Below are 17011 nucleotides of genomic sequence, written 5' to 3'. Positions count from 1 at the left end.
GGTTGTGGTTGGGTTGTCGTTGTGCTGAATGGGTTGTGGTTTGTGTGTTTTATGGGGTCGTGGGTGAGGGTTTGTTGTTGTTGGGGTTGTAGTTGTGTATTGGGGTGTGTGCTTGAGGTTGGGTTGTTGGGGTGTCCGGGGTCGTGTTTTGGGGTTGTTGTGGTGTGGGGTTGTGGTTTGTGATTGGATTGTGATTGTTGGTTTGGGTTGTGGTTGGGTTGTGATTGGGCCCGTTCGTGGGGTTGGGGTTGTGGTTTGGATTGTGATGTTGGGGTTTGGGTTTTTGTGTTGGGGGTCTGCTTGGGTGGGGTTGGGATTGGGATTGAGGCTTGTGATTGCTGTTTGGGATTGGGGACACTGTTGTGATTGGGGTTGGTGTTGGGTGGGTTGTGATTGTGATTGGGGGTTGGGAAAACCAACCCCATCTAACCCCAACCCTAACACAAACCAAACCCCAAACCCCAACCCCAACACTAACACCAACACCAACACCAACACCAACCCCAACCCCAACACTAACAACTCCAACACTAACACCAACACCAACCCCAACCCCAACACCAACCCTAACACTAACCCCAACCCCAACACCAACACTAACCCCACCGTGTTGATTGGGGTTTGTTGTGTTGTGGTTGGGGTTGGGGTTGGGTGTTGTGGTTGGGGGTTGTTGGTAGTTGTGATTGGGGTTTTGGTTTGGGTTTGGTTGTGGTTTGGTTGTTGTGTGTTTTGATTGGGGTTGGGTTTTGTTCCAACAACACCAACCCCAACAACAACAAAACAACACCAACCCCAACAACCAACACCAACCCCAACACCAATCCCAACAACACCAACCCCAACATCAACACTAACCCCAACACTAACTCCAACCCCAACACCAACCCTAACCCCAACAACGTCAACACTAACACCAACACTAACCCAACCCCAGCACTAACCCTAACACTAACTCCAACCCCAACCCTAACCCCGACAACAACATCGACACTAACCCAACCCCAACCCCAACATCAACACTAACCCCAACACCAACCCTAACCCCGACAACAACATCAACACCAACCCCAACAACAACATCAACACCAACCCCAACATCAACATCAACACTAACCCAACCCCAAAACCAATATCAACACTAACCCCAACTCCAACCCCAACCCTGACCCCGACTCCGACCCCAACCCCAACACCAACACAGAGCATGTTTTTAATTCAGCATTTATTGTGTTTTTATTTTTACACAGTATATAAAAATACATAACATATATACACACAGGAGTGTCAACCCCAAGCACCAATCCATCGCTGGGAGAGCCTTCGCTTGAAATGTCTGTCCAAGGTAATTAACCAAGCCTGACCCAGGGATAGGAATCAGACTCCTATTGCACAGCAGTGTCACCTAGTCCAGGTTTTACTAACAGCTTGATCAGCCACAGTGTGTCTAGGCAACAAGCTCAGGTGTGTCTCATTATTAAACTCCTAGTGAAACGAGGAGTGGATCACACTGCTGTGCAGCAGGAGTCTGATTCCCATCCCTACCATGTGTTAAGGTCACTCAGGGTGTTCCGTGTTGTGGCGCGGTTTAGTTCTATTGGGCCTCGGAAGGTCCAAACGCCTGCATGGTTTCTAGAACCAGTGCCAGATGATCCAGGAAGGAGCCGACCGACACACGCAGGATCCGGGCCTCTTCAGCGCACCAGAACCTGAACAGAACCACAAGCACAGACAGGTAGAACCAGTCACAACTCAATGAAATCTATTATTATTATTATTGAAATGATCAAGAGCCAGGGGTTTGAGCAGGACTCACACTAGCCCTGCTGATGCTGACGCGACGACGACGGCTGTAGTGCAAGACACCCAAGTCCCTCGAGGAGAGTTCCTCAGATAATAAGAATAATAATAATATTAGCATGTTATTATTATTAATACTGAAATGATCAGGAGCCAGGAGTTTGAGCAGGGTTAGAAACTCACACTAGCCCTGCTGCTGCTGCTGCTGCACTCAGTCCTGGGGTTCAGAACTCCCCTCAATGAAGTCTATTATTATTATTATTATTATTATTATTAATACTGAAATGATCAGGAGCCAGGAGTTTGAGCAGGGTTAGAAACTCACACTAGCCCTGCTGCTGCTGCTGCTGCTGCTGCTGCAACCAGTCCTGGGGTTCAGAACTCCCCTCAATGAAGTCTGTTATTATTAATATTGAAATGATCAGGAGCAGGAGTTTTAGCAGGGTTAGAAACTCACAATAGCCCTGCTGCTGCTGCACCCAGTCCTGGGGAATCGAAAAGTACAGTACACACTGACACACCAATCATGCATTTTGCTGTAGAACTTGAACTTAACCTCTAACCTCTTAATAATACAAATAACAACTGAAGCTTACACTTGGAGGCTGTTGTCGGTTACCCGGAGTTCTTTGCTGATACCCCCTTTCCTCGGTTCCGCATCCGGCGAGAGGGAGCCGTGAGCGATCTGGGCCAAGCGTTTCGACGGGAACGGAACCGACAGTTCGCTAAAAGTCCAGTTAAGAAGCAGTTAACGTTAATTTCTACTGAACAGCTGAACAGTTGAAACACAAAACACGCCCCTGACAAGGGAAAGCGTGTTTGAAAACCAGATAGAGCGGCTATTTCTAGATTTCCGACGACACAGTTACATCTCGTATTTAAATACAGGATTCGTGTTTTGGGGATGTAATTTAGTTAATATTGTAACGACCTAGTGTTTATTTATATTTAACCCATCAGACAGCGTGGCAGTATTAATATAGGGTAATACAAGGAAGCAGAGAAGACTTAACATATTGTCTTCACTGATATATCATAATATATAGATATAGATATATATAATAGATATACTATGTTGTGTGTGTGTGTGTGTGTGTGTGTGTGTGTGTGTGTGTGTGTGTGTGTGTGTGTGTGGTGCAAGCAAAAACGCATCTCTCTCTTATAGATATATATATATTATATATATATATATATTATATATATTATATATATAGATATATATATATATATATAGATAGATAGTATATAGATAGATAGATATAATACATATGTTTAATACATCCATATGATACATGCACATGAATTATGTCTGCAGATTTCTCGCTCGCTTTTGTCACAGTAACAGACGGACAGAGATTGGCGTCGCGCTCCCCGAATCGGGTTTCGCATATGAAAAGATTATTTGTCACGAATTGATTTTTCTTTTTTCTTTCCTGCTCGTTATAACAAGGATACAATTGCAAAGTTTCTGAGCGCTTTCCTTCAGCGCTGGGAGCCGCCATGTTGAAGCCTGACGTCGGTAAATTCAGAACGGGAATTTCGCCACTATTATTTTATAGTGAAATAAATACATAGAAAATAAAAATAATAAAATACACTCGATTTTTTTTGTATCTGTTTTTTTATTCTTTTAAGATTTATTGTAAACTCATTAAAACACAATGGGGGTTATAAACAGTTAAGTGAAATATAGTCGGCAGATTCGACACGTTATAGGTTGGCATTGTGGGAACTGTAGTTTCCTTGTCTGATATAGCCGCTCCACAGAACTACAACTCGCAGCGTTGCGGGAGATGAAGTTCTTTTTTTAAGAACTGCAAATCGCTCAAAAGCGACAAAGCGACAGTTTCAGAAAGAGCGGGAGAACGCGACCGGGTGTGCCTCGGTGTCCGTGGCTCCCGCCTCTCGAGCGAGCGAGCGGAAAAATCGTTAAACGGTTTTCGGTTTTTCCAGAACAATTAACGACAACAGTTCAATTAATCAAATATTATTATTATTATTATTATTATTTATTATTATTATTATTATTATACACATTAAAAAATAACAATAATAAATGAATAGCAGACAGACGGACAGACTGAGGCTGTGTCTCCCAGTGTCTCCCAGTATATCCCAGTATCAAACGGAGGTCCGTTCCCGCAGTTAATTGGGTGTCTTTTGAAGTGCCGTTCGGAGATTTATTGTTATTTTCCTTGTGAATGATATATAACAGCTGTAATGGAAGTAAGCTTTCTGATTTGGGGTATTTTATCTCGACTTTTCTACTCTCCTTTAGGCTAACTAGCCATTGATATAATTAACGTTTTTTTTTTTTTTTTTCTTTCTATGAAACTACTGATCTCCATCACACGAGAGGATGTTAAAACTTCATGCTGATTTGAACACCCTCCGTCCCCCACTCAAATAATGTGTTTTTCATTACAGCTTTGCTAGAGTCGTTTTTTTTCTCATGCTGCGATCTCGTTTGTCGGTACGTGTCGGTGCCACACGCTTCATTTGTACGCCTAGTGCTGGAAAACCGATTTTAAATGGTCATGAAACTTATTTTAAACTCAAAACGCTCAAATCCGTCCAGCGTGTGACAGTTTCAGAAAGAGGCGGGAAAACAGGGGTGAAAAAGAAATCTACATATCAAAACAATTTAATGAAAAAAAAAGTTATATAAAATAGTTATTATATATACAAAAATAACAAACAAATAGTAATGTTTTTTAATTTATTTTAAAAGGTAGAAGGTAGAGATGGACAGTGAGACAGACAGAGGGAGGCTGTGTCTCCCAGTGTCTCCCAGTATGAAATGGAGGTCCGTTCCCAGCAGTGTATGTATCTGCATAACCGCTAATCCAATTGCAAAGAAACCCGATGTAAGATCATTTAAACGATTTCCCACTCGTTTGTGGAAGTGTTTGATTCCAGCAGTGTCTGTCTGTCTGGACAGCTCACCCTTCATAGATCTGCAGGAGGGCTTTACATTTTCACGTTAACATTATTCATTATTCATTATTACTTGAGAATGGTGCACAAGAAGATCAAAACGACCATTTAATTGATGGACTGTTTTATTTTTGTGAGACAAAAAATGAAGAGACACTTTATTTCAATAAAAGATACACGTGTGTGTGTGTGTAATATATAATTATTGTTTAGAGACACAGTAGGAAACAGAACATCCTGCACCGATAGCAAGTCAGTGTGTTACGAGAATTTATACACACACGCACACACACAGACACACACAGACAGACATACTAAACACGCACACACACAAATATAGACACACACAATCAAACGTTCCACCCACTCTTTCAGCGCACACAAATAATCTGTATTTGATCAATAATTTCACAGCGTGGCCTCATACAGCAAGCTTATACATTTTTTTTTAATCAGCATAATTTCAACCCCAGAATAACAACACAATGAAAAACAACAACAACAATACTAATGATAACATAACCCTGTCATGCTGGTCTATTATCAGACAGATTGCACAGATTCTCTGGAACCAGTGTATAAGCAGCAACCATCACAATGTGGGTTAGAGGAAATACAAATTAACAACGATAGAATGTGTCTGGCCCCCCCCCCCCCCCCCAATAAGATACTGTGTTATTAATCTGTGTTACAATAATGGGCTTTACTGATATCCTTCATGTAGAATTACAAGGCTGTGTGTTAATGTTCCCCTCTTTCCCCTCTCCTCTCCAACCCCATCTCTCTCTATCCACCCCCCTCTCCTCTCCAACCCAGTCTCTCTCCATCCACCCCCCTCCTGTCCAACCCCATCTCTCCATCCACCCTGTCTCTCTCCAACCCCATCTCTCTCCATCCACTCCCATCTCTCTCCATCCACCTTTCCTCTCCAACCCCATCTCTCTCTATCCACCCCCCTCTCCTCTCCAACCCAGTCTCTCTCCATCCACCTCCCTCCTGTCCAACCCCATCTCTCCATCCACCCTGTCTCTCTCCAACCCCATCTCTCTCCATCCACTCCCATCTCTCTCCATCCACCTTTCCTCTCCAACCCCATCTCTCTCTATCCACCCCCCTCTCCTCTCCAACCCAGTCTCTCTCCATCCACCCCCCTCCTCTCCAACCCCATCTCTCCATCCACCCTGTCTCTCTCCATCCCCCCCTCTCTCCCTCCAACCCCGTCTCTCTCCATCCACCCCCTTTCCTCTCCAATCCTATCTCTCTCCATCCACCCCCCTCTCCTTTCCAATCCCGTCTCTCTCCATCCACCCCCCAAAATACTGTCAGGGAGTGGGGGGGCACCCCCCCCCAGGTATGCAGTCCCTCACCCCCCCCCACTGTATGAGTGACATACTGTCAGTCCCGTACACCCCCCCTCCCGGTATGCAGTCTCACACCCCCCTCTGTATGGGGGTCGTGACCCCCCTCACTGTATGTTGGGGATGAGAGACATACCCCCCCCACTGTATGGTCCCATCACCATACCCCCCCTGGGGGGGGGAGGTCAGTGCATCCCGCCCCCCCACCCCCCCCTCACTGTATGCAGTCCCTCACCCCTCCTCACTGTATGCAGTCCCTGTGGGGGGAGTGACCCCGTCAGGGGAGTTGGGTGGGCAGTCCCATACCCCCAGGGACTGTTGGGGGGGGAGTGACATACGTCAGGGAGTTGGGGGGAGTCCCATACGTCCCCCCCTGGGGGGTATGACATAGCGTCCCCTCACCCCCCCCTCACTGTATGCAGTCCCTCACCCCTCCTCACTGTATGCCCCAGTCACTGTACATACGTCATGGGGTATGCAGTCCCTCACCCCCCCCCCTCACTGTATGGAAGGAGTGACATACGTCCATGGAGTGGGGAGGAGTGACATACCTCAGGAGTGGGGGGGGGGGAGTCCCTCACCCCCCCCCTGGGGTATGCAGTCCCTCACCCCTTCCTCATGTAGTCCCTCACCCCCCCATCACTGTATGCATCCCTCACCCCCCCCCCCTCCCTGTATCACCCCCCCCTCACTGTATGCAGTCCCTCACCCCTCCTCACTGTATGCAGTCCATCACATGTATTTGCAGAGTGTCCATGTCTGGTGCTTGGTATTGGCACTTGGGGCAGCGGTAGTCCGGCTGCTCCTCTGTGTAGCTGTGTCTCCGGCCGCCTCCCTCCTGGGCCGGGCTGAAGGGGACTGTCGCTCCCCCGGCCATCGGGGCAAAGGCAGCTGGGAGAGAGATCCATAAGCAATTTGTAATCCGTTCATAATCAATTAATAAAGCAATAAAAGATTTGCGTGTGTTTCACTGGGCTTTATTATACTTTGCCGTGATTTCACTTCGCCCTGGGAAACTTTAAGGGTTAGTTTACAATGTTTTATTTTTGAATATGCTTTACTAGACCTCTCTGCTTTACAATGCTTCCCTATGCTTTACCAGATCTCTGTGCTTTACAATGCTTCCCTATGCTTTACTATACCTCTCTGTGCTTTACAATGCTTCCCTATGCTTTACCACATCTCTCTGTGCTTTACAATGCTTCCCTATGCTTTACCACACCTCTCTGTGCTTTACAATGCTTCCCTATGCTTTGCTGTGTTGTGGAACACTTTAGTGCAGGATGCTGTTATAAGGGGTATCGTGGCCCCCTGGCTCACCTGGCTGGGGTAGGGGGTGCTGAAGGGGGGGTCTGTAATTCTCTAGATGTCTCTGCTGAAGCTCCTCCATGCGGGCCCTGGGAAGACAAAGGAACAGAATCATCATCAGTAAAGTGACAACAAGGGTAAGTCAGTGAAACGCCAAGCGGTTCCCCACCCCCCCAGTCAGTGGGGTGGGGGGGGTCACAGTGTTTGAGAGGGTTCAGTGTTTGGGGGGTCAGTGTTTGGGGTGGGGGGGTGGAGGGTCAGTGTTTGAGGGTTCAGTGTTTGGGGGTTCAGTGTCGGTGGGGGGGTTAAGTGTTTGGGGGGTCAGTGTTTGAGGGGTGTTCAGTGTTGGGGGTTCACCTGCTCGCCCCCTCCAGCTGTGCGCTCAGCTGCTGCAGCTGCTCCTGCAGGACCTCCTTCTGCTGGTGCAGCTGCTCTCGAGCCTGCCGCTCTGCCAGGAAATCAGCGCGGTAAATCTCAGCCTGGACAGAGAGAGAGAGAACAGCGTGAATACGCACACTAGCACACCCCTTAACCGAGATCCGACACCCCCAAACACACACCCCGATACCCCTAATACAGTCTCCAGTGCGCCTCTCTCTCTCTCTCTCTCTGAGCTGTAAGCACTGGCACAGTCTCCAGCGTGCCCATGTTTCTCTCTCTCTCTCAGTACCTGAGCTGTCAGCACTGGCACAGTCTCCAGCGTGCCCATGTTTCTCTCTCTCTCTCAGTACCTGAGCTGTCAGCACTGGCACAGTCTCCAGAGTGCCCATGTTTCTCTCTCTCTCTCAGTACCTGAGCTGTAAGCACTGGCACAGTCTCCAGCGTGCCCATGTTTCTCTCTCTCTCTCAGTACCTGAGCTGTCAGCACTGGCACAGTCTCCAGCGCTCCTCTGTTTCTCTCTGACTCCTCTTTCAGCTTGTCGATGAGCTCCTGCTTCAGCACCAGAGCGTTTTCTGCTTCCTGCAGCTGGGTCTTCAGATCCTCAAGATCCAGACCCTGCGCGCAGAGAGAGAGGAACGCAACAAATCAATACAAAAACACACACAAATCAATACAGAAACACACACACATAATCAAATCAATACAGAAACACACACAAACAAATCAACACACACACACACACACACACACACACAAATAAGCAAACCAATACAGAAACACACACACACAGGAACGCAAACAAATCAATAAAGACACACACAGGCAGAAACACATAATGGGATCAACACAGCTAGAACACACGTCATTTTAAACCTATATAGCAAATGTAAACAGCGATTATTCTGTCGGCCGTGATCTCTCTCTCTCCCGTCACCTTGTGCTTGTTGGCGTTTTCCTTCTTGAGCTGCTGGTCGTAATCTTGAAACAGAGTGGTGTAGGCATGCTGTAGCTGAGCCAGCTTCCTCCTGAGAGAGGAGAGGGGAATTGGATTTATAAAAACATTCAATGTTTCTGTAAATTTGCTACATTATCATTGGCAAGGATTGTGTGACTTTTCATGCTGATTAAAAACATTTTAATTTGAGAGAGAGAGAGAGACAGAGGGGGGAGAATGGTGACTACAAACTCTTTCTCTCCTCTTTATACCCTTTCTTTTCCCTCCCCTCCACTCTCTCTCCCCCCTCCTCCCCTCTCACTCACTTCTCCTCGGACACGGTGAGCCTCTCCAGTTTGAGTGCAGCCTCCAGGTCCTGAGCCTTCATCCTCAGCTGGTCTAGACTCACGCTGTGCTGCTTCCTCATCAGCTCACACTCTTTCTCCAGAGCGCGGCGAGACTCGGACACCTGGCGCAGCCTGAGAGACACACAGAGAGGATTACACAGAGAGAGAGAGAATACACACACACTCTCTCCAGAGCGCAGTGCGACTCGGACACCTGGCGCAGCCTGAGAGACACACAGAGAGAATTACAGAGAGAGTCTCACACACACACCAGTCTCGCGTCACGCAGAGACTCGGACCACCTCGGACTCAGCTGTGAGAGACACGAGAGAGAGAGAGACACACACACACACACACCAGACACACACACACACTGACACACACACACACACACACACACACACTCGCGTCACGCTGAGCCCTGTGGTCCGACTCGGACACCTGTGTGTCAGACTGATGCACAGAGAGTGCGTACACTGTGTGGTCTCGCGATCACGCTGAGCCTCTGAGACTACAGAGAGACACACACACACACACACACACACACACACACCAGTCGCGTCACAGGCCAGGCGCAGTGTCCCCGCTTACAGAGAGAGACACACACACACACACACACCACACCAGTCGCGTCACTCTGAGACTGTGGACCGCGTCTCTGACACACAGTGAGGTCACAGAGACTATTAACAGAGAGACAGACACACACACACACACACACACTCTCCCCAGAGCGCAGTGCGACTCTGACACCTGGCGCAGCCTGAGAGACACACAGAGAGGATTACAGAGAGAGACACACACACACACACACACACAGAGCGCACACAGCAGACCTGTGTCCGCGTCGAGACACACTGAGGTGTCTCTAAGCACATGTCTCTCAGAGAGGAGAGCGCAGTGCGACTCTGGTCTCGCGTGGCGCAGACCTGAGAGACACACAGAAGGACTACAGAGAGAGAGTGGTCACCACTAACACCCACTCTGTGTTGTGGGGGTGTTTGTGTCCAGAGCGCAGTACACACACACACTGAGAGACACACACACACACACACACACACACACACACACACACACACACACACACTCTCTCTCTCTCTTCAGAGCTCAGCGCGAATCGACACATTGTGCAGCCTGAGAGAACACAGTCGACTCTCAGGATCTCGTTTCGTCGGATGAGAGAGAGAGAGAGAGAGAGAGAGAGACTCACTTCTCCTCAATGGCGCTCCTGTCCCGCTGGCAGCTCTCCAGACTGGCCTGTCTCTCCTGCAGCTCTCCCAGCAGCGAGGTCACCTGGGCTTTCAGGGGCTCGCTGTCCTTTGTCAGTTGCTGGTGGGTGGGGGCAGGGGGTACAGTTACACCCTCAACTGAGCAGAGCCCTGCCTCACCCCCCTCAAAGAAACGGGGCTCCCTCACAGTTTTTGTTTAATTTATAAATTATATTATGTTCTAGTTTGATGTATCTTTATTGTTATATAGCGCCTTTCAAAGTGCACCACCATCACAAAGCGCTTTACAAGATGCGAGACTAGGGTTTGTGAACTGTTTAAAATATTTTTTTTCCCCAGAGTAAAACAGTTTTAAAAGGCCCTGCATATCAACAGGAGACTCAGTACTGCATCTCCAGCCAAGCCCCACCCCTTGCTCGCTGTATTTTTCACATACCTCTTTATAGACGTGCATACTGATAAATCCTCTCCTGATCACTCGTTTTATCATCAAACTCCTCAATAATGCGATCCGAGTCATTATTTTATTACTATAACATCTCAAAGCTCTGCAGATGTCTGTGATATTCTTTGAGCGCTGGATGCAGAAGCAGCTCTCTCCTTTGTTTGTGTCTGTGTTATCTCTGCACAGCTTTTTGAGATGTTATTGTAATAAAATAATGACTCGGATCGCATTATTGAGGAGTTTGGTGATAAAACGAGTGATCAGGAGAGGATTTATCAGTATGCACGTCTATAAAGAGGTATGTGAAAAATACAGCGAACAAGGGGTGGGGCTTGACTGGAGATGCAGTACTGAGGGTCCTTTTGTGATTCAGTGCCTGTTTTACTCTGAAAAATAAAATATTTTAAACAGCGCATGTGAAAATAAACTGGACCCGACGCGCCTGACGAGCGCTGAGTAAACGGACCGCAAAGGGTCAAAACTAACTGAAACCCCCCCTTGTATTATATCTTGTGTTATACAGTTGCACGATATTATTTGAATGATTTGGTAGGTTTTGTACCTCTGTGAGTTTCTGCGCTCTTTCCTCCCCTTCCCTCTCCAGCTCCCTCTCTCTCAGTTTCAGCCTGGCCTCCGAGCGCTCTAGCTGGGCTGTCGTCTTCTGAAGGGACTCCACTCGGCTCTGGAGCGCCGCGTTCCTGCAGGGAGCGGGATGGGAGGGGAGAGGGAGATGATGGTGATGATGATATACTTTTAAGACTACTACTGAACGAGAAGAGGAAGAATCAGGAGAAGGAGAAATTAAGAGGGATCAAAAGAAGAACAGGGGCAAAAAAGCTGCAGTCGTGAAGCTCTGTGTAGAGACTCGGAGACAGAAGCTGCAGAGAAGGTCCGAATTCCGTCACCCCACACACTCCTGCGGCGTGTGTAATTTTTTGGAAAGTCATACAGCCTTTTCTCACGATGCCTGTGATCTGAAATCGCAGGGGGTTTGGATAATGTGGAAAAATTTTCAAGATTTGCAGCATGGTCGGAGTGAAGCTGCACAGGTTTTAGAGCCCCTATCCCCATCTTTACAACTCCCCCCCCCCCCTTTTGTCTCCATGTCTATAGAGGGTTCTTATCCTCCTCTCTCTCTCTCTCTCTCTCTCTCTCTCTCTCTCTCTCTCTCTCTCTCTCTCTCTCTCTCTCTCTCCCCCTCCCCCTCCCCACCTCCCTCTCCGTAGAGGTAGTGAGGGGGAGGGGAGGTATCCCTATATCTCCACCCTCCCTCAATAGGATATCTCTTGGAGGGAGGGGAGAGAGAAGGGTAGAGGTGAGGAGACCTCCCCATCTCTCCCCATCGCTACACCTCCCCATCCTTTCTCTCTCTCCCTCTCCCACCTCCTCTCGGACTCCTGGATCTTCTCTCTCAGCTCCAGCACCAGCTTCTTCCACTCATCGGAGGAGGCCGAGTCCTCTCCACTGCGCAGAGGTGCAACACGGTCAATTCACATGAGAAATCTAGACTTTACCCCACATCCCTCTCTGTGCTTTACAATGCTTCCCTATGCTTTACCACACCTCTCTGGGCTTTACAATGCTTCCCTATGCTTTACCAGACCTCTCTGTGCTTTACAATGCTTCCCTATGTGCTGTATCACATTGTGCTGTGCTGACCTGCTTGTCTCCTTCCCTCCTGATCCTTGCCGTCTCTCGCTCTCTCTCAGTCTGCTCTCCAGCTCCTCTCTCTCTCTCTCCAGTCTCTCGTTTCTCTCCTTCATCCGGCTCAGAGACTCCTCGAGCTCCTCCTTCCTCTCCTTCAACAGCAGCAGAAACTCGTTCCCTCCTTCCTCGCGGGGCTAACGGGGGAGGGGGGTAATGTTTATTGTACTGTGTAATTTAGGGTTGTGTTGTTTAGTATTGTGTTGTGTTTTGTGCAGTGTATGTTGTGTAGTGTTGTACTGTGTAGCAGCCTCACCTTGGCAGTTGTGTATCTGTTGTGCAGTGTCGTGTTGTTGTGTATCTTTGTGTTGTGCTGTGCAGTGTTGGTTATGTTGCAGGTTAGTGTTGTGGTATTTCTTTGTGTTGTGCCGTGTCGTGGCATGTCGTATCTTTGCGTTATGTTGTGTTGTGTAGCAGCCTCACCTTGGCAGTTGTAGAGTCTCTCTCTGGTTTCTCTGCTTCACACATGCTCTGAGTAAGAGTGTTATAGGAGCCGAGACAGCTGGGAGAACCACCGCTACTCTGAACGCACAGAGAGAGAGAGAAGAGAGCGAGAGGGAGAGAGAGAGAGAGAGAGAGAGAGAACCACACTGTCAGAGACACTGAGACATCCTGAACACACACAGAGAGGAGACACAGAGAGAGACAGAGAGAACCACCCTGCACACAGACACTGAGACGCCACCTGCTCACAAAATAACAACCAGTCCTATATTTGAGAATCCCACCCCCCTTCCTCTGCGCTCCCTCCTCTCTCCACCCCTGTCCATGCTCTCTCCTGCCCCCTGCTCCTCAGTCCTGTGTACTGCAGTATCGGCTATACGTTCTCCCCCTTACCTCTCTGCTCGGCGCTCTCTCCTCTCCCACTTCCATCTTCTCCTGCTCTGTGGTCCTGTCTGGTACCAGCTGAAAAATAAACCGAGAGAGACCGAGGTCTTCCTGGGTGTCTCCTGAGCCCAAATGATCTGTACTCAGGAACAGCCTTACAACGAAAAACATGTACAATATCTGTAAAGTTAGCAGGGGGATCCATTTCACAAACTAACCAGAAAACCCAGAACGAATTTTCTTAAAAGGTCACTTTTCTGCGTTTACACGCTTAACGATAGAAAAATCCAACTAGAATTCAGCTGTATACACGGATTGAAGTTTTCGGGAAACGCAGGATGCTTTCGCGTGTACTGCAGTAGCCGAAGATATTTCTGCGATAGAACGGAGACCGTTCTGTATCCAAGGGTCAGGTCTTAAATTCAAAGATTCCTGTCCTGCACCTCGATTCAGATTCCCCACCATCTGCAATCTGCCTTTCCTGCAGCTCATCCTCTTCTGTATTACCAGTTTCTTTTGCAGACATTATTTTAAATTCTCACGTCAAAGCTGGAAAACATTTGCTGCTTCACTGTGGGCTATTAACAAATACAGACTTTAACAAATCTATTACCTTATCCCTAACTAGAGAAATGGACGTATGCAGACATGCAGACTGACTACAGATTATTATTTATATTTATTATTATTATTCTCTCTGTGTTCTAAAATCACGTTGCAGGAATGAAGTTCAGAGTTTGCACGCGTACAGGACGCTATCGGAATCAGTTTTCCAAAAAATATCGGAATTCTCATGCTCATGTAAACGCCCTGTCTGGGTGTGGTTCTCGGTTCTGGTCCAGGGTTACCTGCAAGCTGCTCCTCAGCTCCTGGTTCTCTCTCTGCAGTCCTGTTTTGTCCCGGGTCAGCCGCTCCACCAGGCTGCGCGCCTCCCTGAACTTTCCCAGCAGGAATTCCCTCTCCTCCCGACTCCGAGCCCGGAAAGACAGCATCTCCTCATAGCGCTCCCGCAGAGCCTGGTTACTCTGCCTGATCGCATCTGAGAGGGAGAGAGAGAGAGAGAGAGAGAGAGAGAGGGAGGAGAGATGTCTTAGCATGTGTGTCTCTCAGTGTGTATCTTTGTGTATTTCTCTGTGTGAGTCTCTTGTACCTCTCAGATCCTGATTCTCTGCGATCCGTCTCTATCTCTCAGTGTGTTGCAGGGTGTCTCGGTGTGTGTACAGCAGTGTGTATCTCGGTGTCTCTGTGTGTATTTGCCATACCTCTCAGATCCTGATTCTCCGAGACCACTCTCTGCACGATCTCGTTGCTCGCCAGCTCTGGGGGGATCTGCAGTGACCCCTGACCCCTGAGCCCCATCGACCCCTCCCCTCCGATCATATCCGACTTCAGCTCGTTACCCATGATTCCATTGGGCTGCACCATGGCAACAGGCTTCACGGCCCTGCAGACAAGAGGAGCAGGCAAACCTTGCAGCTCATTAGCAGATTTCAACACAGACAGACAAGCGGCCCTCTACATTGAGCTAAAAAAAAAACACAGTCAAAACGTGACTTACTGCAACACCTGATTTCCTCACCTAACAGCATCGACTGTAAGTCTTCAGAAACCTCACTGTTAAAACAAAAATGGCAGGAAGCAGCCCTCTATCTCAGCGATGCCTGAGTCAGGAAACTAGTCCTCATTGAGGCTTGTGATGGGTTTTTAATTATTGTGGTCAGATCAGTGTGCCGTGTTTGTATCTGTATCTCTCTCTCTCTCTCTCTCCAGTCTCTCTGCTTGCTCTCCCTCTCTCTCCAGTCTTTCTGCTTGCTCTCCCTCTCTCTCCAGTCTCTCTGCTTGCTCTCTTCCCCTCTCTCTCCAGTCTCTGCACAATCTCGTTTCAGTGTCGGTATACCAGCCTCTGTCTCCCTCAGTGTGTTTCAGTGCTAATTTTGTAATATCTGTGTGTTCTCCCCTCTCTCTCTCTCTCTCTCTCTCTCGGTCCTCTCTCTCCTCTCGCCTCTCTCTCTCTCTCTCTCTCTCTCTCTCTCTCTCTCTCTCTCTCTCTCTCTCTCTCTCTCTCTCTCTCTCTCTCTTCCCTCTCTCTCTCTCTCTCTCTCTCTCTCTCCTCTCTCTCTCTCTCTCTCTCTCTCTCTCTCTTTTCCTTACAAAACATGGATAGAGGGAGGGAGGGAGGCCAGCTTTGGGGTTTTAATTTTTCTCTTTCTCTTATCTGTTTCCATCCCTCCTGAATCACATTTCCAGTCAAATCCTTTTCAATCTCCTTGCAGCTCCCAAAGTAATTCCAATCCTCCTGCCCTGCAAATCCACTCTCTACTCGCACGAAAAAAACACCTCACTTTGAATTCTGCTTATTCATTTTCGAGACTCATTTTCTGTATTTCTTGGTACTTGGTGCCATTTTCCTCATTTGAGGAGGGGCTATTTTTAGTATTTTTAGTTTTTTAACTAGGTGGTCTTGATACCAGGAGGTTCAAATCCAGGCTGTGTCACTGTGTGTGTGTGTGTGTGTGTGTGTGTGGTGTGTGTGACCCGTGAGCACTCTAAGTCACTCTCTTTATGCTTCTGTCCTTTGGATGAGCCATACAACAATACTGGGTTCCTAATGTAGAGAAAAGCAACATACAGGAGGAACAATATTAATGTAAGTATATTTGTTACTCAGGGTTTATAAATTAACAGGATATGTGTATGTAGTTCTGCAATTAATAGTTTTTCAGAAACTTGCATGGCTCTGCAAATCTTGTTGTTTTTTTCTAACTGAGCACATGGTAAAGCGTATTGTCCCTCAGATAAGCCTTGCTGTCCCGTCGTCGGACGATAAGACTTCCACACCCTGGAAGTGGTGAAGTTGCTGATAAGTGACAAGATGTAGATATTAAGGGAAAGGGAATAGAAAATCTTGATTTTACAAAACTGAAACACAGTGGTTAGTATCAATGATCTTTATTAGACTTATGAGAATTTCTGTAATGAATGTAATAACTTGATTGAGAGGTCAGCCTGTTAGCCTTTCATTCTGTTCTTTACAACACCTATAGAACTGCTTACTCTTGCGGATTCAAACACACCATCGCAAACTCAGAGGCAAGATTCATTTCTCATTACCCAACTTTTACCTTCTTCTAAATGACATTTTTTATTCTCCCTTTTAAGAAGAAACATCTTAGTGCACCTTTTAACCAGTAATAAAAATGAACAAAATAAAAATAAAACACACTTTTTTTTGTGTTGGAGTATTGGACCCAGGTCCAGTACCCAGTCCTCAGCTTATTTCAGTGTGCCGCTCCAGTTGATTGGATTGTACTGCAGCAGCTCTCTCTCCCTCAGGGCTTCCAACGACCTTGACACACTGCGCTCCTTCCAGGACTGCTCCATCAGCTGGAAAAGAGAAGGGGGGAACGAGATAGCAGCTCATTCGCAGTGTAGATCAGCAGAAGCATTTCAATACATCTCCATCCTGTCTCACTATCACCCCCTCTTTCCTCTCTGCTCTCCTTCTTCTCTCCATAGGGTCGCCAAGAATAGACTCCATAATTATTGAATGAACAAAGTAAGAGATCACACAATAAGAATCTTTAAAAGAGACTTGTGAATGCACAAGTGGTTTAGATAAGATAAAAAAAGAAAAAACACAGGATCTTTTTGTGACCCTGGAAGGCATACTGAAATCAAAGGACACCTTTCTCGAAATGGGACCATCGGCCTCATCCCTCTCTCTCACCCTCTTGTTCTCGTC

The 17011-nt window shown here is 47.5% G+C and overlaps 2 protein-coding genes across 8 annotated transcripts in view; both read right to left on the bottom strand.

Moving 5' to 3' along the window:
* Positions 1-1464: 1464 nt before the first annotated feature.
* On the bottom strand, positions 1465-3316 carry LOC121329193 (EKC/KEOPS complex subunit LAGE3). The gene is made up of 3 exons (XM_041274640.1): positions 3253-3316; positions 2394-2522; positions 1465-1706 (listed from the first exon to the last, which is right to left on the bottom strand). Exons 1-3 carry the CDS (start codon positions 3297-3299, stop codon positions 1592-1594), a joined length of 291 nt encoding a protein of 96 aa, XP_041130574.1. The 5' UTR covers positions 3300-3316; the 3' UTR covers positions 1465-1591.
* Positions 3317-6775: 3459 nt separating this feature from the next.
* ikbkg (inhibitor of nuclear factor kappa B kinase regulatory subunit gamma) overlaps positions 6776-17011 on the bottom strand; it is a 20342-nt gene continuing 10106 nt past the window's right edge. For 2 of the 7 annotated variants that reach the window (XM_041274459.1, XM_041274456.1), the window contains exons 2-15: positions 14532-14713; positions 14118-14308; positions 13279-13347; positions 12865-12963; positions 12397-12578; positions 12121-12201; positions 11300-11435; positions 10274-10392; positions 9043-9195; positions 8717-8807; positions 8254-8397; positions 7758-7879; positions 7413-7489; positions 6776-6983 (exon numbers count right to left, since the gene is read on the bottom strand). In XM_041274459.1, coding sequence (XP_041130393.1) covers positions 6808-6983; positions 7413-7489; positions 7758-7879; positions 8254-8397; positions 8717-8807; positions 9043-9195; positions 10274-10392; positions 11300-11435; positions 12121-12201; positions 12397-12578; positions 12865-12963; positions 13279-13347; positions 14118-14308; positions 14532-14694 — 1803 coding nt within the window. In that variant the 5' untranslated portion in view covers positions 14695-14713 and the 3' untranslated portion in view covers positions 6776-6807. Of the gene's footprint in view, positions 6984-7412; positions 7490-7757; positions 7880-8253; positions 8398-8716; positions 8808-9042; positions 9196-10273; positions 10393-11299; positions 11436-12120; positions 12202-12396; positions 12579-12864; positions 12964-13278; positions 13348-14117; positions 14309-14419; positions 14498-14531; positions 14714-14827; positions 15026-17011 lie in introns of those variants that run through there. The other 5 variants (XM_041274457.1, XM_041274458.1, XM_041274461.1 and 2 more) reach the window with 5 other exon arrangements.

This window comes from Polyodon spathula, chromosome 16, assembly GCF_017654505.1.
Source record: "Polyodon spathula isolate WHYD16114869_AA chromosome 16, ASM1765450v1, whole genome shotgun sequence".
NCBI classification, from domain to species: Eukaryota; Metazoa; Chordata; class Actinopteri; order Acipenseriformes; family Polyodontidae; genus Polyodon; species Polyodon spathula.
This window is presented reverse-complemented; position numbering and strand designations above follow the sequence as displayed.

Excerpts from the sequence above, each read along its gene's own strand:
- LOC121329193 (XM_041274640.1), bottom strand. The coding sequence starts at position 3,299 with ATGGCGGCTCCCAGCGCTGAAGGAAAGCGCTCAGAAACTTTGCAATT. Across the intron at positions 2,523-3,252 it reads CGCTCAGAAACTTTGCAATT|CGAACTGTCGGTTCCGTTCC; the intron begins GTATCCTTGTTA and ends CTGGACTTTTAG. Across the intron at positions 1,707-2,393 it reads ACCGACAACAGCCTCCAAGT|GTTCTGGTGCGCTGAAGAGG; the intron begins GTAAGCTTCAGT and ends GGTTCTGTTCAG.